General features: G+C 39.1%; 1 protein-coding gene across 2 annotated transcripts in view; it reads left to right on the top strand.

Annotated features, from left to right (window-relative positions):
• The window catches only part of eif4ba (eukaryotic translation initiation factor 4Ba), a 40,864-nt gene extending 15,234 nt beyond the window's left edge, over window positions 1-25,630 (top strand). Inside the window, exons 2-15 of one of the 2 annotated variants that reach the window (XM_041180235.1) lie at window positions 738-875; window positions 3,876-4,084; window positions 4,273-4,389; window positions 6,745-6,799; window positions 7,372-7,506; window positions 9,833-9,931; window positions 11,819-12,004; window positions 12,577-12,820; window positions 15,157-15,251; window positions 18,155-18,404; window positions 19,100-19,164; window positions 19,998-20,121; window positions 20,522-20,591; window positions 22,595-25,630. In XM_041180235.1, coding sequence (XP_041036169.1) covers window positions 738-875; window positions 3,876-4,084; window positions 4,273-4,389; window positions 6,745-6,799; window positions 7,372-7,506; window positions 9,833-9,931; window positions 11,819-12,004; window positions 12,577-12,820; window positions 15,157-15,251; window positions 18,155-18,404; window positions 19,100-19,164; window positions 19,998-20,121; window positions 20,522-20,591; window positions 22,595-22,666 — 1,859 coding nt within the window. In that variant the 3' untranslated portion in view covers window positions 22,667-25,630. The remainder of the gene's footprint in view (window positions 1-737; window positions 876-3,875; window positions 4,085-4,272; window positions 4,390-6,744; window positions 6,800-7,371; window positions 7,507-9,832; window positions 9,932-11,818; window positions 12,005-12,576; window positions 12,821-15,156; window positions 15,252-18,154; window positions 18,405-19,099; window positions 19,165-19,997; window positions 20,122-20,521; window positions 20,592-22,594) is intronic. The other variant, XM_041180237.1, reaches the window with a different exon arrangement.
• The last annotated feature ends 424 nt before the right edge of the window (window positions 25,631-26,054 follow it).

Genomic DNA, 26,054 nt, shown 5'->3' on the forward strand with positions numbered 1-26,054 from the left:
CATATTTCCCTTTCTGCCCCATAAAGAAATAGTAATAATATAAAATACATTTTTGGGAACGATGGCTCTTTAATGACACATGGCCTAGTTACTGTAACAAGCTGTGGTCATTTAGAAACTTAATTAATCTCAGGAATATGCTGGGGAATTTTCTAAAGGTTAAAAATGACTGGTTTGCTATCTCTCCAGGGCTTGCATCTGTAGGTCAAGTGTGATAGATATTTTCAGAACGTGATTCTAAACGTTCTTGCAATTCTATAACCCTGCAGATTTGTCTTTATCTCTCTTGCCCATTCTTCATGATTAAGCACTTTTTGTCAAGAGGCTGTTTTAATTTACTGTTAGATTTGTGACTCTTCCCCTTTTTGTGCCTTGTTTTTTGCTCATTGCAGTTTGAGACACTGCAGCCTTGTCATAATACTCGTCTGGTTTAGAAGGTATCCTCATTGTCAGAGGAAAACAATTTTCAAGGGAGTATCAGTTTAGTCAATAATCTAGGAGGCAGCCCTTTGGGATTGAGTTTTTATTTTTGTCCTGACCCTAGAGCTATAGAACAGTCCTATGAGCACACAGTGGTGAAAAAGGGGTGGGCAGACTCAACGTGGGGAGGGAAGGAGCAGTCAGAATGTTAACTCAGACTCTCTTCTAATGTATAAGCAGTAAACATCCTTGATATAGTATATTAGTGTTGCAACTGAGTTTTAAAAACATTAACAATTCTAACTCCTAATGTACAGGGAAGAAGAAGCAGAAAAAGGGAAAGACTCTTACCCTGACTGACTTTCTGGCAGAGGATGGTGGAGGTTCTACCCAATACTACATTCCCTCGAAGCCTGTCAGCTGGGCAGATGAGACTGATGACTTGGATAGCGAAGGTAAGCAATCAACGAATGTAAATAGTAACCTATAATATGAGATATTCAGCAGCTAAGTGGAAAATGCATGTAGCAGTAACATTTTTAAAAAAATTCTTAAGCAATATGCGCATCACTGGCATGACCAGCATTTGTTGCCCATCCCTAATTGTTTTTGAGAAGGCAGTGGTGAGCTACCACCTTGAATTCCTGCAGTCCGTTAGGTGTAGGTAGACCCACAGTGTGGTTAGGGAGGGATTTTTGACCCACTGACAGTGAAGGAGCAGTGATATAGTTCCAAGTCAGGGTCGTGTGTGGCTTGGAGCGGATCTTGGCAGGTGTTGGTGTTCCCATGCATCTGCCCTTGTCCTTCTCGGTAGCCGAGGTTGTGGGTTTGGAAGGTGCTATCAAAGGAGCCTTGGTGAGTTGCTGCAATACACACTGCTGCCACATTGCACCAGAGAGAGTGAATATTTAAGGTGGTGGATGGGGTGCCACTCAAGGAGGCTACTTTATCCTGGATGTTGTTGAGTGTTGTTGGAGTTGCACTCACCTAGGCAAGTGGAGAGTATACTTTTAAACTCTGACTCGTGCCTTGTTGATGATGGACAGGCTTTGGGGAGTCAGGAGGTGAGTTATTCACCGCAGAATTCCCAGCCTCTTTTTTAAAAATTCAGTCTTGGGATGTGAGCGTCGCTGGCTCAGCCAGCATTTGTTGCCCACCCCTAATTGCCGTTGAGAAGGTGGTGACGAGCTATCTTCACTGCAGTCCATGGAGTGTAGGTATGCCCACAGTGCTGTTAGGGAGGGAGTTCCAAGATTTTGATCCTGTAATAGTGAAGGAACGGTGATATATTTCCAAGTCAGGGTGGTGAGTGGCTTGGAGGGGAACTTCCAGGTGGTGGTGTTCCCATGTATCTGCTGCCCTTGACCTTTTTGATGGTAGTGGCAGTGGGTTTGGAAGGTGCTGTGTAAGGAGTCTTGGTGAGTTGGTGCAGTGAATCTTGTAGGTAGTACACACTGTTGCCACTGTGTGTCAGTGGTGGTGGGAGTGAATGTTTGTGGATGGGATGCCAAACAAGCAGGCTGCTTTGTCCTGGATGGTGTCAAGCCCCTGGGATGTTGATGGGTGATCCAACGACGGTAATGCCATCAGTGGGAGATGGTTAAATTCTCTCTTGTTGGAGATGGTCATTACCCAGCACTTGTGTGGTGCAAATGTTACTTGCCACTTATCAGCCCAAACCTCAATGTTGTCCAGATCTTGCTGCATACAGCACAGACTGCTTCAGTACCTGAGGCTTTGTGAATGGTGCTGAACACTGCAGTCATCAGTGAATTTCCCCGCTTCTGACTTTATGATGGAGAGAAGGCCCTTGAAGCAGCTGAAGATGGTTGGGCCTAGGATGCTACCCTTTTGCCCCCCCTACTGAAATTGTTAATGTTTGCTCGTTACTGCTGCACAGTCGCTAGCAGCTCTGCCATATACCACCAAAATGATCTTATTTAATGTGAGTGTCATGAATTTATGTTAAATGGTTTCTCTGCTTCAGTATCGCTGGCCACTCTTGTAAACAGACCTTGCATCTATACAATCTGGATTTTACTTTTTCTGCCCAGGGATGGCACCAGAGAACCCGTAATTTTTACTTGGGCAACTGCAAAGTTTAACGTACTGCCATGTGATTCTCTTCATTTTGAAAGATGGACTGAATGTACTCTCTATCAGGTCAAGATTTAGGCTCTGAACCAACAGATGGTTTATTGAAACAAAATGGGTAAATGAGCAATATGTAGTATAAAATGATAATTCTCACACCACCATTGTTCTTCACGTTGCATCAAATAATATAGATGCTCACTTTTTATGCTGTGAAACATGTGGCATTGAACTGGCCTAGCTTCTCTGCTGGTTGGCACAATGCAGAACTTTTCTGAAATCAAAACAGAAAATGCTGCAAATAGTCAGCATGTCTGGCAGCACCTGTGGAGAGAGAAATAGTTAAAGTTTTCAGGTCGATAACCTTTGTCAGAACTGGGAAAAGTTACAAGTAATAGGCTTTAAGTAATGGGGGGGGTTGGAGGAAGAAACCATAAGGAAGGTCTGTGATATGGTGGAAAGCTGAATGAAAGCTTAAATGAAGAAAGGGTTCATGGTGCAAGGCTGAGGGGGAGTGGTAACGGGATAAGGAAAGAAACAGAAGATGTCTAGAGGTTCTGTTAATGGTAGAATCATGAACTGCTGCTGTCCAAAAGCAAAAAATAGGAAAATTGAGAGAAATAGAGTGGGGTGGTTGGAAAACAAGCAGTGAAGAAAAAGGGAGCAAAATGGGAGCAGAGGTTGCAATCTAAAGTTAAACTCTTTGTTGAGTCAGGAAGGTGGTAAAGTGCTCAATTGAAAGATGAGGTGCTGTTCCCCGATCAAAGCTTTTCTGAATGACCTGCAGGCTGCTTAGGAGACTTGCCATTCGCATAAAGTCAAACTTTATCTTTCAAGATCCTTTTAAAACTATATTGAAACAAGAGGCTACCTCTCCCTTGTCAATATTATATTTGTAGTTAATCTTTAACAATAGCTTATGGTGCGAGCCATGTAATATGAAATCTGCAGCCATTTAACTGCACACTTTTAGGGAAAAGAAAATAGGGTGTCTGAAGATTCGCAAGTTGTGAAGGTTATCATAACCAGCCTTTCTAATCTCCAAGCTTGTGGCTTTGCCTTTAATAGCCAACCTTTGTGACTTTAAATTCATTGTGAGCTACTCCTAGCCATAAAGATACAAGTTAAAAATTGAGTATTGTCAAAAATCCATTTGTCATCTTTGAATCAAGCAGGTGATTCAACATTATGGGTTTTATGGAAAAACCTGGTCCTGTTCTTACTTAATAGCCATAAGTGCACACTTTATATTAAAGACATAAGATGCTCAATGTTCAGGCCACTGAGGGGGAAAAATATTTTTTTATTTTTAATTAAACAGATGGAAGGTTATTTTAATGTTTTCATTGTCTTTTTGATAGTTTCCACTGCCTGGCCTGGTATTGAAGAGGATATTTATAATAAGCCTGCCATTAACCGGGCATTGCTGCCAACAGCACCTCGTGCTGCTCGGGCACCAGATGTTGATATGAACCGTATTCCAAAGCAGCCACCCTACACCGCTTTTCTGGGCAATTTGCCTTATGATGTGTCTGAGGACTCCATCAGAAAATTTTTCCATGGAATGAATGTAAGTAAAGAGAGCAGTATACAAATTACACTGTAGAACCAGTTCCAGCAAGGAGTCCATACCTTCGGGGGAAAGAAGGAAGAAATAAGCTTCATATATTTTACTGTTGAATAAAATTCACCCCAAGGTGAACTGCAAGTTGTGTAGAATGCCAGATGTATAACTTGCTGTTTTTTGGTCTCCCAAAGATCAGTGCAGTGCGTTTGCCAAGAGAGTCTACCAACCAGGACAGATTGAAGGGATTTGGTTATGCTGAGTTTGACGATGTGGAATCATTGATGAATGCTTTGAGTCTCAATGAAGAGGTAGAGTAAATGTTTTCAGCCTTTTTGCATATGTATTTCTCTTAGATGAAACATCATATTATGGTATTTTAAAGATCAGTCGTTTTACTAAACCTGGGGGATGACATCAACAAGTTCTGACTTATATTCTCCAGAAGTTACTTCCCAGGTGTCTTGACCCACTGACTATATTGAAGCTATCAGATTTGCACAATTCTCTTGGTTACCAATTCTCTTGGTTACCAAATGCCAACAGCACAGGTTGGATTCCTGTTCTAGCTGAGATAGACTTGGGACCTGCCTTCTCACCCTGACCCTGAGGGCGGAAGGCAATAGCAAACCATCACTGACAAAAACTGCCAAGAAAGATGACTCAGGATGACGCATTGGCAGACAGTGAGCCAAGGACCTGCCTTTGGGCAGAGCACATATATCATACCATAAGCAGTGGTGCAACCACCACCCCTCCCAACCATGTCAGGACAGCTCCATTCCCAATTACCCTTTGTTTTCTCAGATTTAGGAAACTTCCATTTCCTGTTCCATGCCTTCCTAATTTGTGGACTAACTGTTTATGTGACATGGTATTAGAAATTTTGCTGAAATCAGGATACATCATATCTGCAGAATGTTCACTGATAGCAAGGTCTGTCATTTTGGCAAAGATCTCCAAAGGAATCCATGCTGACTCCCTCTTATACCGTTTTTATATTGGTATTTCAGGATACCTTCTAGGACTTAACCCACAACAGTTGTTAGACTTGCTGAGCTGTAGTTCTTGGGTTATCCGCCTCATTTTAGAAATTGATATTAATCCAAATCAGCACTTCCAATTCTTATGATTACCTAAAGATAATGGCATGAAAAGACTGCATTTGGTGACTTTTTATATGAAGTTCAACTGAGCCTTGTGGCTTGTTTTACTGTAGCTTCAGCCTATCACACCCTGTAGATGAAGCCTGTCCTGTATAACTTTCTCTGCCCCAGGACACTGAAATCTTCCTGAGTCATGTTTCTCACTGTCCAGCTCCAACCGCAGAGTAATCCTGAGATGACTTTTATTAATATCTTGGGTGTCAATCCAGGGGATTCTAAGGAATTTGAGGAATCTTATCTCCTCTCACGTTCCATGAACTCCCTTCTACTCTTCTGTGAATCATGGTTTCTACAGGTTTTCTTCCATTTTCAGAAGCTTTTGTCTTTATGTTCCTTGCTCTGGCATCATTCCCCACAACTCCCGGTTTCCTATTCCATCTCTAAGGTTAAAATTTTTCTTTTTATGCCCCTTGTTGTATGGTGCTCTTGATTACAGTTCTCAATACCTCAATCCTTGTTCTTACCATGTGTATTGAGTCCTGTGAACAAGTCCAGACCTCCAGAGTTTTCCTGTACAGATTCCTCCTGTTGTCTCTATCACATCTCCATTCACCCGCCCACCCGGTTTCACTATTTGTTAGTTGCTAGCTTCTGTGTTGCTCTAGCCTGAATTAATTAGAACTAATTCTCACTTGGTCTGTCTGGCCTTAAAAATTCAGAAAATGCTGGAAAAGTTCAGGTCTGGCAGCACCTGTGGAGAGAGAAACAGAGCCAACATTTTGAGTCCGTATGACTCTTCTTCAGAGTCATATGGACTCGAAATATTGACTCTGTTTCTCTCTCCACAGATGCTGCCAGACCTGAGTTTTTCCAGCATTTTCCGTTTTTGTTTTGGATTTTCAACATTCATAATATTTTGCTTTTATCTTAAGAATACAGATCCACTTTGAGTCAAACTCCTGTTTAGATGACACCCCTTTTCTTTCTCTTGGTGAGGTGGGAGAGACTATCTCCTTTTCTGTCTCTTGCACCTCATTGTTTTTCAGCATTTGATTAATTTTTAGGGTCTTGATCTCCTCCCCACCCCTTGCCATTTTTAGGCACGAAGAGCTTAATTTGAGTCATTCTGTGTAATTTCTTGAGACATGAATGAGGAATTTCTTCGCTCAGAGAGTAATGAATCTGTGGAACTCTTTACCACAGAGGGCTGTGGAGCTGGATCGTTAATTATATTCAAGGCTGAGATAAACAGATTTTTAATCAGTAAAGGAATCAAGAGTTATGGGGAAAAGGCAGGAAAGTGGTTGAGGATTATCAGATCAGCCATGATCTCATTGAATGGCAGAGCAGACTTGATGGGCCGAATGGCCTACTTCTGCTCCTACGTCTTATGGTTGATTGTGGTTCGCACAAAATGACTGAATGATTTCGAGTTTTGCAAGATCACGTTTGAGATGGGGAATTTCCAGTTAATGTGCTTTGTAATAGTCCTATATGAATGCCTTTAGCACCATGTTACAACCTTTCTACTTCTTATGATCTTTTCATTCTGGCACTTAGATGTTGCAGAACCGAAGAATAAGGGTGGATATTGCTGATCAAGCTCAGGAAAAAGGTGTGATTTCTATATTATATAACTGGTAACTGACCTCAGAAAATAATTCAGTATTCCATGACAGTATGTCAGAGCTAGCACTGAGATTACAAGTAATAACTTGCACTTAGTGTTATGAGCAGCCTACAGATGGCAAGATATATGGTGTCATTTATTTGCTGACTCTGATATATTCTTCTTCTAACATTAGTATTTTTTCTGTTGAAGTTTCCTGATGTCACTTTGCTTTTGTGATGTGACTTATTACTTACCAATGTGTTCTTACCAAGATTTCTTCAGAGCAGATCGCAAGATGGAAATTTCATATGAATTAGTTTTTTAAAATAGTTATTTTGAAGTAACCATACTATGAAAGTTTTGAACATTCTTGAATCAAATACTCTCTTGATAACTAACGTACCTATATAATATTGTACTTTTCCTTTGAGCTTGGCCAGTGAGCAAAGGACTGACCTAGAAATGTTTGTACTTCATGGCTCACTGGACCGCTGAATGTAGAGTGTAAATAAAAGTGCAATTCTGAGAACTTTTGATGGGCTTGATTTTAACAAAATGGTTTCCTTTGAACTCAGAAAGAGAATCGGGCAGAGGAGGAGATCGGGACAGAATTCGTGACGCAGAGATGGAGTCTGATTGGAGAGCTAGGCCAACGACTAACAGCAACGATGATTATCCATTAAGAAGGATGGAAGATTCATTTGGAGACAGTGAGTTCATCAGATTTTTACAGGCTGAGGTAATAGGTTAACATGCTGCCCTTTCCCCTGTCATGGTGGGCATTAGATTGTATAAAAGTCTTACCCTCCTGTAGGGGTCTTGTGTGAATTTCCAGGTAAGTATCAGCCGTGCACACAATTCAACATGATCTGACAATCCCATTGCAAAGCCATATTGATGGCTGGTGTGGAAAATTAAAATTATGCAAAATAAGTACTCTAGGTTAGAGCTGGGGCATGGGAGTGTGACCTAGGAGCATTTAATAGTGACACCAGGTGCCAGTGTTGAAAAAGTGTTCCATTTGCAGACTCTGACATGACTCACCTTGATTAGTATGATTTTGTTTCAACGCCAGCGAAATATATAAATATTTTTGCAGAAAAGGGGGGATTACAATGGGGAAACATCTTTAGTTAGAAGGATGTGGGTAATGTATAGAACAAAATAAAAGTCAGGCCAATACAAAGCAGCAAAACCTTCTGGCTCAGGATTACCTTTTTTCCCAATGTATAAACAGTGTTTGGCTGCTCTGTACTTCAGAGCCTGATGGTTATCTAATTTTTATTCATCACCTGCATATATCCTTTCAAGTCATGGGCTTTCTGTATCACATTCTCAGATGGCTTTTTAAAAAAAATCTTTTCCTAATGTTGAATATTATGAAGTACAGATGGGGTAACAAGATGACTGGTATTTATTCAGTGTTTTGGTTCTGTTGTCATTTATAATCTGCTTGGGGTTTGCTTTCCTAACTCACTGTAATGCGTTGAATTTTTTATCATGTCATTTTTTTAAATGTTAAGTCAAGGCAGTGCTTGGCAGAAATTAAATTGAAGCATCTGTAGTGTTTTGCATATGTGATGAAGTGACATTTCAGATGGACAGTTGGCAACATTTTTTAATGATGCCAGGTGAGTGGAGTAGCATGGCATTAGTGAAAGGGTAATAAAGAGGAATGAGTTAAGAACTGAAAATGCATTGTACTACAGGATGAAGCTCCTCTGCCTTAGTACTGTGCTACCATTTTCTGTAGCTGGAACTATATATGTGTAGTTCAATAATCAAAGTGTCAGAACAGTACAGAATTTGCAAACTTGCAGCATGTATTGACTAAATTTCAACTTTTGTAATGTGATGGCTTGGTGTGGTAGTGCCCAGTCTCATTCAGCGTCCCTCAGGCAGAGATTCTTCTCTGAAAAAATCAAGAAGGCCCAAAAGTCCCACAGATTAGAGATATGCTGCCGAGTCTAGATCAACAGAGATAGCTGCAGGTACATTCAAGCTGTGAAATGAGTAATGTAAAACATGCAATGCCAGCATACTTTTTCCTTCACAGTGGGATAGAGCTTACTGAGAACTTGGCTTATTAATTTCTGGCACGCAACCTATCTTGTCTTCCTTTCCTGCCCCATCACCCTGCAGCTTTTCCTTCCCGAGTGCTCGACTACCCAATCTGGCCTCAATCTTAGCTGACAGTTAATGGCCCTTTTCCTTTGGACACCCTTGACCCTTCTGCCCTTTATTTTATTGCCTTATCTCTAACTACTTTGTCTCCACCCAGCTGACTGAAAACTTAGCATTTGCATTATTTTGCTTTTTATTTCAAACTTGCTGTTTGAAACTGTCCAATCAAGTTTCAGGGCCACTCACAGCATTGAGACCACTCTGGTTAAAGTCGAGAATTACAACCTTTAGCACTGCAGTTATGGCACTTTTATGTCTCCCTGACGTTTTCATAGCAGTTAGCATGGTCGGTTACACTATCCACTATCACCTCTACTCTGTTGTTCAGCTCTATGGAACTGCCTTTGCACAGTTCTTCTAACTGTTCAAACACAGCACATCTCTATCAGTGACTATATTTTGATGTCCGTTAGATTATCCTAAGTGTATTCTTTGTCTTTCTTGCCTCCCCTCCCCCTCCCACACTCTTTGTAAAGTACCTTGGCTTGTTTTCTATTGGTCAGCTAAAAGAAATGAAAATGATTGCACGTTATGCAAATTAGGGCTCAGCTACTTAGTACTGGCAATATTTGCCAATTTTCAATGCGTAGCTGCTCCTTATGAGTTGAGTTCAGGATAGATATATGATGTACTATGACTGCTAATCACCTACTCCACTAATGCATGTGCAGCACTTCCAGCGTGTCTTAACGTTGTGCATGCATTTTAGAAGCCTAAGTTGAGCATCACTTAATAGATTTTTCATGTGAGATCATTAATCTCCATTGATTCCATTTTCAGATTTTAAAGGTAAGCATTCTTCGGTATACAGCTTCTTGAAACGCTTAACCTTTCTGGCTCCTGGTTTTGCAGGAACTAGGGACCGCTATGAGTCCCGTGACCGGGATGGTCTTCGTCGGGATGGAGATAGATACAGGGATGATGGCTTCAGGGATCGTGGGTATGACAGAGGTGAGTTCACTAATGCTTACAGCTACAGGGTGAACCATGAAGCACCTGCCCTCCCAGTATATTGTAAGCCACTGTTGGGTGCACAGCAATGAATTAATATTGAAAAGCAATCACCTTGGTTGTTGGATATACTAATTTGAACACTAAAGTAAAACAAATAAGTCCACTCAATCTAAATTAGGACTGTGGCCATCCACTTTGGCAGCAGATTAATATCACTGAAAATACTAGTCATGTTTGTTTAAAAAAAAAATCTCAGCTTCCCCAAAGTTTAACAATATCCTACTTAAGTGGAAATTTCTGTAAGCATCCCAGATAAACAAACACTGTACAGTAAATTATTTGAAAGGAACTCAAAATATTTTTGATTTTTTTTTGTTGATTCTTCTGTAAATGCTCTAAATCAGGTATTGCTGTGTGTGGCCAGCTCCAGCATGTACATTGTTAGGGTCAGCCTAACTTGCAGTGCCTTCTGACTAGAATATTGCATCATTTATAAGGTACTTTAGAGGGGAAATATGCTTAAGAGAACTTAATTTTTTGATATAAACAGTCTGTATAAATTTGCCAATTTTGTTTAAACTATGTCCATTATATGTTGTATTATTGCTTTAAGAAAATAGGCTTCTTATTTATGAACCAGCGATCTGTTTATAGCACAGTGCTGGGACATAATCATTTCCTCATGCACTCGGAGTGCGATTCAGCAAAGCCTAGGAGTGGAGCAAAGCAAATCACAACATATGTTTTAGAACACTTGGTGGAAAGATGGGTTGCAAGTGCAATCACATTGAGTTTGTTTTTTAAACATCAGAAAGTTAAATTTGAGCCAGTAATTGGCTGCAGTGCTCAAGACCGAAGGTTGCTGCACATCGAATCTGTAAGTACAGTTTGCCATATGTTGTACTTTTCAAAACTTTTAAAACTATATATCAAATAGGTACAGACTAGAACACAGATTTAAATGTCCAAATTTGAACTGTGGGAGGCTCTCAGCAATATTTTTCCTTGTTTGACTTTACTATTTGCAAGAATAATTTTCGCTGTAGCTACAGGGTATTTCCTGAGGGTATATTGCCAAGAATCTCCCTCTGTTAGTTGGATCTGAAGTATTTTTTAAGCCCCTTTAGACACCCCAACGTATTGCAAGAACTTAAAAAAAAATAGTTGCTTTTGATTAGCTCTGGAGAATCACATTTTTATTCTACTCTGTTGGGACTGTGATCATGCTCCCTTTCATAAAAACTCAAAATCATTGCCATGTATAACTCTTCCCCACCCCCACTCTTCATTTTGAGAACCTCCAAACTCCATGTATTTGCAAAATATACACCTGAGCCAGCAGATATTTTTTTAACCTACTGCTGAGGAAATTCTGACCAATGTTTTCCTATTGCTAACTTGCTGCATTGTTCTGCGATTACTATTGTTGCAGATATATTGTTCATAAAACCTCCTTTTGATTAAAGTGGACCATTAGTATGCCCTCTGGGTTGGTGCCTTTCACTATTTGTTCAAGACCGAGCAACAGTATGAAAACAGCTGGCTATATTTTTAGTGTTTCTTGGGACTCTTTAATAAAGAGTATAAGGGAATATGTAATATTTTGAAATATTGGGTGTTATTCCATAAGCGAAACAGATGGCGTAAATGTGATCAATGGATGTTAAGTGCTTAGCATTTTCCTGCAAATATGCATTCTGTAGAAGTACATGTTCTACTGAGATTAATAAAATATAGAAAGGTACTGCAGTTTCCACTGAGTACAGAGTGAATTAGGTGCATTGTATTGGTTATGTAGGTGAGTAAATGGAAATAAATTTCTTCAAGCGATAACCTGTTCACTAGCAATTGAAAAATGTCTCAGCAGAATGAATTGTTTTCCAGGCTCCCGGCGTGTATTTGGCAGTGGCTTCAGAAGAGATAATTATGATGACAAGCGAAGTGATGATTTTCGAGGTGGTGGCGATCGTTACAGCGACCGCTACAATGATGGATTTGACCGCTTTGAAAGAAGAGATGACAGGAGAAGTGACTATGGCTCAAGAGATGAAATGAGACATGAAGATAGAGGTAGCTGATTTTTTACTAAAGGAAATGTTTTCATCAAAAATGAAACTTTGAAATACCCTTGGAAAAGCTCACATTGCATTTTGAGTCTTTTCCCAGTAACAGTAAACTTGGGTTAAAGCTGAAGGTTGAACTTACCTGCATGTGTCATCTTACAGGTTTTGTGCACTACCGTCATCAGCCCATTAACTTTTCCCATGCACATTCCCATGATGGATTGTTGGTTCCATACTGAAGAAACTTGTAATATACTGTTGTTCTCCTTCTCTGGCCAAAGTCAGAATTGATGGTCTACAAACATTGTGCACAAAGTTGTTATTTAGTAACTTAATGTTACTGAACTTCATCCTGTGATTCCTGTCACAACTGCATTGTGCATGTCACCATGCTGAAAGTCACATTATGCTGAGACTTTTCATTATGATTTTGTATGCATTAGCAGTTTGATGTTGCTAGGCAAATCAGCTGAAAAACATCTCCCAGAACATTGTTTTGTCTCCAATTATTAATTGCCTGAGTGAATTTGGAATTGTGCTGTGTTTTAACCACTTTGTGTTATGGACTTGTATCAATAGGTTCCATGCAGAGACCTAAACTGAACCTCAAACCTCGCAGCATTCCAAAAGAAGAGGTTGTCCGAGCTCCTCCTGCACAGTCATCTGGAAGATCTGCATCCATATTTGGGGCTGCCAAGCCAGTAGACACAACAGCTAAAGAACGAGAGGTTGAGGAGCGATTGAAAAAAGAGCAAGAAAAGTATCAGCGGCAAATAGAGGATCAAGAAAGGGGGATTAAAGGGGTCAAGCAGCCAAGGGAAAGGTGAGCCAGTCTAAGTGGGCCCAAGCTCTTTTCAGGGTAAATTAAATAGCTCAAAAATGGTATGTGCATGTATTTTACTAGAAGTGCCACAATCCAGGAAGAGCTAGTGGTACGTTTGGTTATTGCACTGAAATGCAGCAGAGCTGTTTGCTTTTTAGAGAAGTGCAACTTTATTCTAAATAATTGTTCATCTTGCAAACCTCTGGAAGCTCAACATCTAAGTATATAAAAACAGAATTACCTGGAAAAACTCAGCAGGTCTGGCAGCATCGGCGGAGAGGAAAAGAGTTGATGTTTCGAGTCCTCATGACCCTTCAACAGAACTGAGGACTCGAAACGTCAACTCTTTTCTTCTCCGCCGATGCTGCCAGACCTGCTGAGTTTTTCCAGGTAATTCTGTTTTTGTTTTGGATTTCCAGCATCCGCAGTTTTTTGTTCTTATCTAAGTATATAGTCAGAAGCACTTCATGCCACTTTAAGGCAGTGTTGTCTTACCTACGTGTCTTTATATCTGAAGGTACTAATTTTGCAGCATTTGTTTATTCAGACACAAGCTCTTGATAACAATGCTTGCATATATTCTTGAGGTTATAGAGGCAACCAGCTATTAAATATGGCTATTCAGTGCCAGAGGTTGAACTGATAACACTCTCTAATTTGCTCACAACTGTGGCTTTTTAAGTCTTCAAAAAGGTTTAAGTTGCAGTACCTTCACCATTGATCTCGGCTTGTGCCATCCGTAGTGCCATGCAAGGTAACCTAAACTTCTGATCGATATTTTGAATGCTAATACTTTTTAGAATACATCTGTATGCAACATTTATCTTAACATTTCATAATTCAAGTATTGCAGAAATGAAAGCTGTTTAGTATTAAAGATCTTTAATCTTGTGCAGATAAATAGGTGTGGCATTCAAAAAATCCAGCAAATGTGAACATTAAGGCTAAAAGCATGAAGTGAATACTGTTTTAAGATGAGATTGACATAGTTTGCAATGGGCTGCGGCAGTACAGAAGCTGTGGTTATTCAGGGCGCGTAGAAACTTGTTTAGGTAATCTGTAGTTGAGCTCAATAATATGCTGCCTATCTGGTGGGGGTGATATTAACATTTGCATGGAACAAAGGGTGTTTCAGAGTGTGTTGTGTCGGCTAAAGGAATGATAATGATTCAGTTGTCCATAACCATTATTTCACTTGACCAGTCTCTGTACCCTCAATTAGCACAGTGCCCTAACTAGTGAAATATGTTACTATAGTCTCTGCTCCTTACCAATTGACGATAAAAGATTGACCACCTAAATCTGCGGATATCGCTCCAGCAGCAAAAAAGGAATCAACTTTTGCTTTGCATTTAGAAAAGTGATACTTTATGATCAAAAGAAATTGAAGCAGGCGTTGGCCATTCAGCCCATTGAGCCTGCTCCATCATTTAATAAGATCATGGCTGATCTGCCTGTGACTTCAACTCCATTTTCCTGCCAGCTCCTGCCCCTACCTCTCCCCATAACCCTCAGCTCCCTTATAAACCAAAAATCTGTCTAACTTAGTCTTGAATATATTCAATGACCCAGCCTCCATTGCTCTCTTTGGAAGAGAATTCCGAAGACTAATGACCCTGAAGAAATTTCTCCTCATCTCCATCTTCAATGGGAAACCCCTTTTATTTTTAAGTTAGTTCTGAATTTCCCCCATGAAACATCCTCTCAGCATCGATCCTGTAAATTACTCTTATGTCCCACTGGATGCTTGTAAAATGCTTTTTTAAAAAATGTTGTAGTGAGCAGAACATTTTTTAATGTTTTTCCTATTATTTACATGCTTTGAGTCTATGTTGATTAGCTAATGTCAAAGATGCCTGTAGTTCTCCCACCACCCCTGTCCCCCAACCCTCTTCACATATGGAAATTCTTCAATGTAAAAAAAAAAATAACTGATAACTGGGAGAATAACATTTGCTGAATAACTCTCAGCACCATGTAACTGGTAATGTGGCCTAAGAATAAGAAAGCATTGTTTGTAAGAGATTGCAATTCTTCCACCTGCTGTTTTAACAAGATGCAAAACATTAAATTTACACATTAACATAGCAGCTAAAATTTGTGAAATTTTGACACAGTTAATTTTAAAGTTGTGTAGAAGAAATGCCCAGTTTACTTTTCCTACATTCTTATGTACATGTGGTTCTAAAGAGCAAAGTATGAGTTGACACCCTGAATTATTTGGAAATGTCTCTATTGACTTAATTGACTTTGAGTGATAACTATTTTTTTTTCTCAGTCAACATGTAAATCTTGGTTGTTGGTGCCATTTAGTGATGTACCTTGGTTCAATGTAGGCATCCAAGCTGGCGCAGTGAGGATCAGCTGGAGCGTCCAAGGACTGCTAGTGATTCTTCACAGCCGACCGACACCAGTGTTTCTGCAGGTCGAGGTAAAACTTAACTTTTATGCTGGGTATTTAAAAGGTTATGTGGATGAATGTTGAGTGAGTAATTTTGAGTTTTATGCTTTTTAAGCTGTTGAAGATTGGTTTCTAGTGAATGCACAGCTAATGTATTATTTTTAACACTTGCCAAATTTGCTGCTTTAGGTAATTAAAAGTCTGCCTATTTTGGTGCAAAACTTGAGTAATGACTCCATACAGAGGGCTTCTGTTTAATGTGCATTTGTAAACTTGACAACATTATTACACTCAAGTCATTTTTGTCAATTATTCAACGTGTGTGTCACAGTTTCACCTAGTTGACTTCAACATTTTCATAAACTAAAACTTATTACCAAGTAGAGAATACTAACAATGAACAAGTAGCAAGTAGGTGGAAAAACTATTGATTAAGAAGAGCTTTTATCTATAAAACAGAAAGGAAAGGGGGAAGCAGTGAAGTAACCAGTGATTTTCTTGAAAACGCTTTTAGCCAGCAGAATGCCGTGATTAAAAATATTTGCACCAACACATGAAAACTTTAAAGTGTGGAAATGCTTTAAATTAATCCAAACAATTGTGCAATGTGCTGAAAAGCCATCCCTTTTGGTAACCTGGGGCTTGAAGCTTTGTTCCTTTTCCCTAGTTTTATTTTATTCATCTTGATTTTTATCATTATTTTTCTTGCCTCTGCACGTTCAAGCACAAGGCTTAATCTGTGGGAAGATTATTATAATGTAATAAAATGGACGTTATAGGTATTAATTAAAATAGCTCCCTCATGCAATAAAAATCACCATGGGTTGTCCTAGAATCGAGATGACTCTGCCTGAGATAGTTACTGATGTTGGTTATTGCTTTGAAAGCATCCCAGTTGTGAGTGGATACCCACCAACTGTTCCCCACAGCAGCAGCAGAAGCACTGCTGCTTCTGGCACTTCACCAGCAGTCTTCACACCAACCTGGCCTTTCCTTTTGTGGTGCCTTAGTTGCTCTCCCAGCTGTTGCTGCAGTTATTCAGTCCCGGGGGAGGAGGTTCAGCTGCTCGGGTGCTTACCATGCAGATCCACACCTTCAAGCTTAAGCCCCAACTATTCTCTGGTGTCTGTCACCATTTGGATTACAGGCCTTAATGATCACATGTGACTCACACTGAGCCCTACTCCCAGCTGCAGGAAAACGGCAACAAGGCTCTTGGAACTGCAGATGTTTCTGGGTGTGGGTGCAGTTGGTTGGTAAATGCACTTCACTGACATTTGTCAGACCCGGCATTGTCCTCACGCCACCCTGGTAACCTCTTCACGCTCCCCAGTTTGGCAACCTCTGCCCTAGTTTATATAATATATAAGCAACAGAATAAAGTTTGAACATGTTGTAGTTGGGGAAATTTCTGTTGTCAAGCATATATGTTGCAGGTAACGATATAACAGATTTGTGTTCCAGTCACCTTAAACAATTTCAAGGTAACTGATTTGGGATCTGGTGCAATCTGCTTCCCTCTCAGCTGAAAATGGTCTTTGGGAAGAACCTAAATAGGGAGCAGAAAAATTGTGCCACTTTTTTTTTAAAAGAAGTTTTTTAATTAATGAACTCTAGAATCAGAAACGTAACAATTACAGGAGTTTAGTTGTATTGGGCACTGGGTAAGTGCATTTTTGGTGCACAGTTGGTCTGTTAGAGGTGTTTGTTTGAAGTGGTAATTTTAATAAGTAGCAACTTTGTAGCCAGTTGTAACAAAATTCATTGTTTTTCAAACTTCAATCTAACCAGCAAACAAAGTATAAAACCATGACCGTTTTGTGTTTCTGGTTCATTCAAACATTTTTAGCTAACCTTTTTTCCTTGTTGGAATTTTATTCCACTACCACTTCGCCACTATATCAAACTTTATAAAGTCATGAAAGATTAACAGATCTGATATTAAAATTGCTAGTATAACTTTTGACAGTATAGCTTATATTGCAGTAATAGCTTTTGACTTCACTAAAACCTGTTATGAACTGCTTATATTTTTAAAAGTTGGATGTTTTGCAACTCTTGCCTGCACAAACAGACTGTACACTTCACACCAACATTGACTGTAGTGAAAAACAAAACTGGCCATTACAATGACCTGCACAGGACAATTGCTTCACTTCTGTAAACTACTGTTAATATTGTGTTATCTGAAGCTGAAACTGATCCTCTGCTGTTTCTTTGTATATGCTTCCTAACTGTTTTGGGACTTCAAAGATAGAAGAATGCAATTGCAAAGCCACATAGGTAAAGCTTTGGCTTTTGTGACTGTTTTATTAAGGAAATCCCACTCGATAACATGTCACAACCCTCATGCGTTTTACTTCTATAGAGATGTAAATGTGACAGCTTTATTGATGTGCAAAGACCATACCTGGAAGGTTGCTTCAATAGGACACTACAACTTAGAATTGCTTGTCCATATGTTGGCAGAAAATGATAGAACCATGCCTCTATTATTTGTTACAGTGTGTGTAATGAGAAGGCCATGCTTAAGCGGTCAAGTGGAAATATAGGAAGGGAGAGAGGGAGATGGTCTCATACCTCTTGAAATAAAAATAAAAACCTTCGTCCATTCCATATCCTGAGGTTACTGTGTGCAGTAAATTTGTATTCTACAGAGCATGGTCTCTGCCTCTATAAATGATTTATTTTTCTCTGCCACTATCATGCTATTTCAGTCTAACAGAAAATAATATACTGCAAAGCATGTTGATTGTTGATTAGAAAAATTGTAGGCTTCTGGAGTAATATTAAATTCCAGTAGATATGGAAAATGAACATTCATATTTATAGAGTTCATCAAGGTTAGTGTCAAGTTATTAAATTTGTTTTAAATTGTTCTTTTGATCTGAGCTGTTTTTCTACCAAAGTAAATCACTTTCTATGTAACCAAGCTACAGTTAGGAGAGAGAGTGAGAAGTCATTGGACAATGATATGTTCAGCAAGGAGGAGGAGCCACAGTCACCAGTGTCCAAATCAACTAAACCAGACCAGCTTCCACTTAAGATTGTACCTGCCCCTCCACCTAAAGAAAATGCCTGGACGAAGAGAACAGTTGGAGGTTCCAGTAGTAACCAGAGCGCTGAAGCAGAAGTCACAGCACCTCTTTCACCTGCTAGTGCACTATCAAGTAAACCACTCAGGTAAAGGTTGCAATTTCCAAAGCAAATCTGAACCATTCTAATAAAATTGGAAACTTTTGCATTGTTGAAAAGAGCTTGAGATTTCCCAACAATTACAGACATTAGGGTGTGTGCGCATGTGTCTCATTAGAATGGGATTGGCTTCAGCAGTTGTTTGTGAGCAAATAGACTCCTGACACTTACTTATCCAGGTTTGCACTTGAAGAATATCTACTTGAGAGAGGTACAAGAACTGCTCACACTCATGGAATTGCATCTTTGTGTAAGTCTGTGCCTCCAGGAGAGAAACTGGAAGAACAAAAAATTAATTTATTTTGTTTCTGGTCCCTTTGACAATGAAAATTGACGGCAACAGTGTGCTATTTGATATCACAAGGATTAAGTCTCCAGTATATACCTTTTTGTGAAAGGAAGGGATAAGAAGGAGACGGGTGCTAATTTTGTTTTTCCCTTTTTCTGAAACTTAAAATACTTTTACTTTCCTAAAATGTTTCCCCAAAGTCTTGGGCTATTTTAATAAATGTGGCACCATTGAAGGCATCCACTTTGTATTCTTCCACTGCACATTTTCTTTAATTCTGTAATATTTATAATTTGAGGAATATGTGGTCAAGACTGTCCTTAATTTTGATTTTGCAAACATCAGTGAATTTAAAATGTACTGACAGTTGTCTTTTCACTTACCTTTAATGCAGTTCACCAAGTGGCAAAGCTGGCCTAGTTTCACCTACACATACGAATATGAAGACATCATTTAAGGGTATGGCAAGAAATGGTGCATTGTTGACCTGAAATTTAAAACCCTAGGCATCTGTCTTCTAATCATTATGAATAGTAATAGTTTTCAGAATCAAAAAGTAATGAATAATCAATTCTTCAAAACAGCTGAATGGTCGATTCATATTACATTGGGTTGTCAGTGCTCTGGTCTTCTTTCTCTTGCCTAGCAATTTTTTTCTCTGAGAATATTACATAATTAATCACTGTGAAATTTGGGGAGTACATTTTAAAAGCAGTTAGCTGCAGTGAAATTTATTTTGGGTGGTTTTACCTTTTAACAATATTCTAATTTACAAGTTTTGACATTTAGTTCTGACATTGATGGAAGAGGGGAGATCACCTTTTTTATTCTTCTGTCCTTCTGGAAAAATAATCCTCCGTGGATTCTAGGTCTAACCGCATAAATAAGAAAATCAATACTTTTGTGATAATGAAAGCCATATTATGTTACATTGATGTGCTTTTGTTTAAAAGTCTGTCTGCCATTCAAGTTTACAGGAGTCCAGAATAGTATGGGCTCTCATTGAGTGAACACTGTGCCCACATTCAATTTTTGATATTCCCACAAACACTTTGAATAGATCATTTTTGAATAATCACTGTTGGTGGCACCTGCTGACAGTTTGAAACCTGTATTTTCAATATCCCTCACTCATGGTGGGGACCAGGAGCTGCTGAAGAGAATCTTGTAATAATGCATCTGTTGAAACCAACCACACTTACTTTTTGCTAACAGACAAGCACCAAGCAATCTGACCTGAATTTTTATGCACATTACAAAAATTTAATAGGCATTTTCATATATAATTTTAGATGATAAAGCAGAATCTGAAATAAAAGACAAAACTTCACCCAAAGAACGTGGTGGTGCAAACAGTGGTATGAGCCGGGGACAGAATGATGGTGTAAACAAGGACCGAAGGAAGGAACCAGACAGGTCTGTCTTTTACGGTCATCATCTTTCCAGATTTCTCCTTTTCCATGGATAGTTCTGGCTCAAATTCATTTGTGCCTGATCCTGATGTCCAACATTTGTAGAAAATAGATTAATTTGCAAAATTTTGGTTTTGATGTTGGAACACTTTGCATTGTGTCTTTGTTTTACTATATGGCATAATGTCATGGGAAATGTTGTAGCTCACACTTGGTTCCCTGGTATCGTAACATCGATCATTGGACATAGAACATTGCCAAATTCTGCTCTAGATTATAACTGCATGCTGTGCACCAGCAAAAGTCAGTTGATATTTTCCACATAAAATGAAGTCTTTCACAGTTCCTGGCATGTTTTTCCAATATATGATCATTAAATAACAATTATGGCTTTTTTTGCACAGGAAAGATAAAAAGGGCCGTGATTCAAAACCTGTAACTGAGCCAAAGAAGTATGAAGAATCACCCACTCCTGTAAGTCATTGAGATAGTGTTTTAATTGCAAAAAACTAGCCCGTCTGCAATGTAAAATCAAACTCTGCCTTCGAGCTAACAGAAGTTAAGGATTGTTATATTTTCAATTACTAATAACCAATAGTATGATTTGTGTCCAATTTTCAAAAAACTAGATAAATAACAATGGATATAAATGGTCAAATGGAATGCTTACATCAACTTCCAGCTGCTAATTAGAAGCCCATAGGATTAGAGTGCAGTAGTTTACAAATATTCAAGGCTTAACTATTTTAACCCAGTAAGTGGGTGGATATGTAGATTGATCTCTTTCTGTGCCGCAATGACTCTACCGGCTCACCAAGTCCATGCCAGCTTTGCTGACAAAATATTCATAGAAGCGAAGGTGGTAGGGGTAATGGATGAGGTGAAAATAGAGGGGCTGTACCAGAAAGGCTGTCTGTGTTTGAGTGGATAAGTCATCTGGTCTGGATGGCTTGCATCTCAGGTTGTTAAAGTGGGGATGAAGATAGTGGAAGGGCTTGCCACAATCTTCCCTCAATACAGGAGAAGTGCAGGAGAATTGGAGAGTGACAAATGTGAGACCCTCGAAAGGGTATAAGGATATTCCAAGTAACTACAGGCTGGTCAGTTTTACATTTGTGGTGGGTAAGGTTTTAGAGGAAGTAATCAGGGAAATAGGCACTTGGAAAGGTTTAGGGGGTACAGATTTGAGGCTTTGGGCAAGAGATGCAGGGGGGAGATGTGAGGAAGAACTTATTTTACACAGTGGTAATGACTTGGCACACGCTGTCTATGGGGGTGGCGTAAGCAGAGACGATCAATGATTTCAAAAGGAAATTGGATGGTCACTTAAGGGAAGTAAACTTGCATCCAGTCCATTTCAGCTCTCTAGAGCAATCCAGTCAGAGGGCATCCTGCATCACTACCATCTTTTAGGGAAGTTGCCCACGGGCAGACTTAAGGTCATTCCACAATTTCTTGGGTGCTCCCTGGAGATCTCTCCATCAGGTTCCAATTGCTGTTATTTGCAAGGTTGTCATATGGGGCAATCATCAGATGTTCACTACGCATTTATATTTGACTGCTCCATCTGATATCTGTACAGTTGGTCCTGGCAACTATTGAAACTCCTCCACAAGGGATCCCTCTTCAAAAATCACACCACTTTAAACTATTTAAATCAAGATGGTGGATAACTTGCTTTCTTGTAGGTTTTCATTATGGCATGCACCCTTTACACGGTATAATCTGATCCATCCAACCTCCCAGGCCCTGCAGGGGCTTGCAGGTTAGTGGCTTGTTACTGGGTTTAACTTCAAGTCAAAGTGAACTGGTGTCATGGTACGGATCCTGGAGCTTTATCTGACTACATACAAAATACTTTTTTTTAAACTTTGTGGTAACTGTTTAGAGGACAAAGTTGGAGTAGGTGTTTTTTTTTAAAAAGCGCACTAGAGACACAAACTTTGTGCCAGATTTGTAGAAAACCCTTCAAATGTATAAAATTCTGCATAGATTGTGAGGGACAAACTTGAAATTCATGTAGCCAAGTTGAGGTCACAGAGTGCTTGTGTTATTGGAGAATGAAGGTCCACAGGAGATGATGTGTTATGAAAAGTGATGTGGAAGCGGTTAATGAAAATCAGTAACTGATCAAACAAATGTTCGAACCATAGAGTTGACTGTCTAAATATCTGGGCCCGACTTCCTGTTTCCTGGTGACACTTACTACAAAGTGCATTTATGGATGCCAGGGTGAGGACAGGATAAGGCTTAGCTATGATACTCCCCCCACAGAGAACAGTGACAATATTCTATCCAGGCTCGTATGGAGCGTGAACTGTTAGATAAACCAAAATGCTGTAGGTGCTTGAGAGATTGTTCCCCAGTACGAGTAAGACTAAGCACCATCAGAAGAGGAGGGAAGAATCTTTGAGTTTAAAGTTGTAGCTGTCTAATTGTTTATCCTGCCTTATGTATTTGTTCTGTCTTTTGTATAGAAATTCAGCTCAGCCAGCAAATATGCTGCTTTGATGATCGATGCTGATGAAGACGACGACAGTACAGATTAAAGTTCTATTTGAGGAAAACACGTCACTTTCACCTTTTCAGAGAACTGAAAGAATGAACTTCAATTAAAATGTGACCGTTAACAACCCATATGGCTTACATCTCCCGGAACTTTTTCTTGCATGCTGCTGCAGCCATTGAACATGAAACATGTGGAGATTTCATCTTCCATTTAAAAACATGTCGGCCTCAGGCTTTTGAGAAAACATTGTGTGCAGTAGTTAGAATGGTATTTTACATTTGGATATCCCTTTTTTTTTTGACCTAAGCAGGTAGAGTTTGGCAAAAAATTATTAGTGGAAGCAGTGGGCCATGGAATAAGAGAAATTATAACTGTCGGTGCACTTTTTAAGATAAAAATAAAATGGGTAGTGCGATTGGTGCAAATAGTTTTCACAATTTTGGTGCTCCTTCCAAAACTTCAGATGGTGTTTTAAAAAAAAAATTAAAATTTAAAAAAAAAAATTAAGATTTGGGCCACAGTCAGCCAAATGTTATTACTTCCTCCTTTTCTGCTTTCTGCCACCACTTCTAAATTAAACAACCTGTTACTGGAGCTAATCTTGGGTTTCTACAACTGTCCGTTGACTTCCCAACAATTTGTTTTGCTTTTCTCCCTATAAATTTGGGTGGGTTATGCTTTCCTTGTTGTCCATCAGATTGCTGGTATTTCTGTCTTCAGGTGAGACTAATGTTGGGGCCAAATATGCATCTTGTGCTTCCATCTGTAAACTAATGTGCGTTGGGGTTAGTGGCCAATAGTGGTGTTTTGTTTCGGGATATCTGTCATTTCTGAAAGCACTAATACTCCCAAGTCTCTGAACAATATGCATGTTATACTGCCACAAGAAAATGATGAATGTCCTTGCACAGGTTGAGATCTCAACATAACATCATTACTAAAGTCAGGTATCACTTGCAGCCTAATTTAACAATATTTAGTCTGTATCTCTCTATGACCTGATCTGTTTTATAGTTTTTGAAACCCTTTCAAGTAAAATTTGAAAACTGCAATCTCTAGGATTACTCGGTATTGTTTTGGTTATACATATATGTACAAGCTAAGACTTCCAAACTAATAATAGAGTTTTATGTGCTGATTAAAATTAAATTTTATATATGAAAGTGAACTAGACAAGTGCACGTCAAATACATATGAGCATACTGAAATCAGTTTTTGTTCTGTTTCTACATGCTGATCTTTAAAGTGCATAAAATTCCCTCATTACATGCATAAGGATATTTGACTGCAGTCTGAAGTCCTAGACATTTGCAAGACTACTGTTTTTTTTTTAATGTTTTGACTTGCAGATGCCCAACACTAAAAGGCTGTTAATTGTACTGGTACCATTTCTGCAGTCATGATTGCATCAGTACTCCTGATAAACTAATACCAGTTTCCATGCAAATAACTTGGGGAAATCTCAAACTATTTTGTCAGCAAACATGAGTTCACAGGACATTTCCTTAACCTTTAGTACATCTGAAACAGTTTTACATGGGTTGAAATAGCTGGTACAGTTGGGTGCTGTTCCAAATTGAACATTGTAAGGATAGCTTAACACTGTGTCTAAACTGCTGTACTGAATGGAACACACTTCCTGCAAACCAGCAACCCTTCACAGTACATAAAAACAAGTATGTGATTAATATTTTTCATTTTATTTTTAGTTTACTTACATTTAAGCTCTCAATTATTTGTAAGGTAACAGACACGTTCCATTTTATACCACTAAGCTCAATCTGATTTATAGCCAATGCTATTCATGAAGGTAATCACCTTTTTTTGTCTGTATTTGACAACACATTCAAACAGAGCTGAAAGGGCTTAAATCCTTGCAGCTCACATTAGTGCAGCTCTGTGTGTTTTGCACACAAGCATTTTGACAAAATTGCATTCCTTCCCTGAATTTTTAGGTGATCAGATTCAGGTTTTGGAAAAAATTGTTCATAGTGAAATAACTGCCTGCCTTAAACCATTTGCTAACTTTATTTGGGCCATAAACTACACATTTTAACAATTGATAAAATATTAAGAGACAAGTCCTGCAATTAGATCCCAAGTTTTTTTCAGTCACATTGGATCTGGAAGTCATTGGAAACATCAGTCCTGAGTCTTTTGCTTTCCTTGTTTGGTGGAGGAGCAATTAGATAACTTTGATCACATTGAAACGTATGTGACTCAGGTCAGAACTGGTGATCAGGACCCTTTGAAGATCAAGTGCATAATGTGACAATGATAAATAGATGTAAGAAAAACAATTTAAAAACCCTCATCTTACTATTAACTTGTTTGGAGATTGGTTTGATCCTGTTTATTGTACAGTACTGATTTGCTGGTCACTAGCAGTTCAAACTGGACTGTCTTTTACAGCTCATTAAAGCCCCCTTAATCTGTCGCCCACTGCTTATCTGCCCCCCCCCCCCCCCCCCCCCCCCCCCCCCCCCCCCCTCCCTTCCCCAGTAGCAGACAGTGTTTTGCTCTTTTACCAGACTTAGTGTCATTTTATGGCTGCAGTGGTTTGTACTGATATTAAAGCAGTTTCATCTGGTAGGAATAGGTTTGCTGAGTTCATAATATCAGCTGAAGTATTTTGATGGGCAAAAATTTGGAAATCTTTGTGTATAGTACATTAAAATTGGCTGGAAGAAATTTCAAATTTAGAACTCTGGAGTTCTTGGTTATACAGTCCAAAAGAAAAAGTCTGTGTCTTGAGAAATTGAGTTTTAGACACAGGTATTTATTGGTAAGACTCAAATGAGCCCCCTTCCCCTTCCCCATTATAAAAGAATTTAATGAATTAGTTTACACATCACAATTCAGAGGACTTATGTAAAATTTGTATAATACCTTCTATTAAAAAAATTTGTACTCTATAGTCTGCTTTCCAGGAGATGTCTTTTATTATCATGTATAATGCCCCATCAGTTTTCCTTCCAATAAACTAATCTTTGGAATACCTTCACTATTGCTGCTGCTTCATTTCTTTGGCATACGCTATATTGTTTACTGTGACTCAAAATTCCCCACAGTGAGTGAAGAAGGGTCTGTGTAAGCGTTTTGTGGCTTACTCATTTTGGAAATTTTGAACAGGGTACTGGATGGTGTAAGGTTTCAGGGTGGAGAACTATTACAATTTGACTTTGCTTCCTGACGTGTTTTTTTTTTTGCCTGTTAACACCACAACTTCCTTGGGATGTCCACAATCCCTCTAACCTGAAACCTATTATCTGTGGCACACTATGCTCAATGTACTATCTTTTTCCCTTTATCGCCGGCTACACCAGACACTTTTGGCAACAGGCTAAACTCAAACTTCACAATACATAGAATTATATACAAAAACAGAACAATATTAGACCAGGAGAGCAATCTGGGAATTAGTGCCA

This window comes from Carcharodon carcharias, chromosome X, assembly GCF_017639515.1.
Source record: "Carcharodon carcharias isolate sCarCar2 chromosome X, sCarCar2.pri, whole genome shotgun sequence".
In the NCBI taxonomy this organism is placed as follows: Eukaryota; Metazoa; Chordata; class Chondrichthyes; order Lamniformes; family Lamnidae; genus Carcharodon; species Carcharodon carcharias.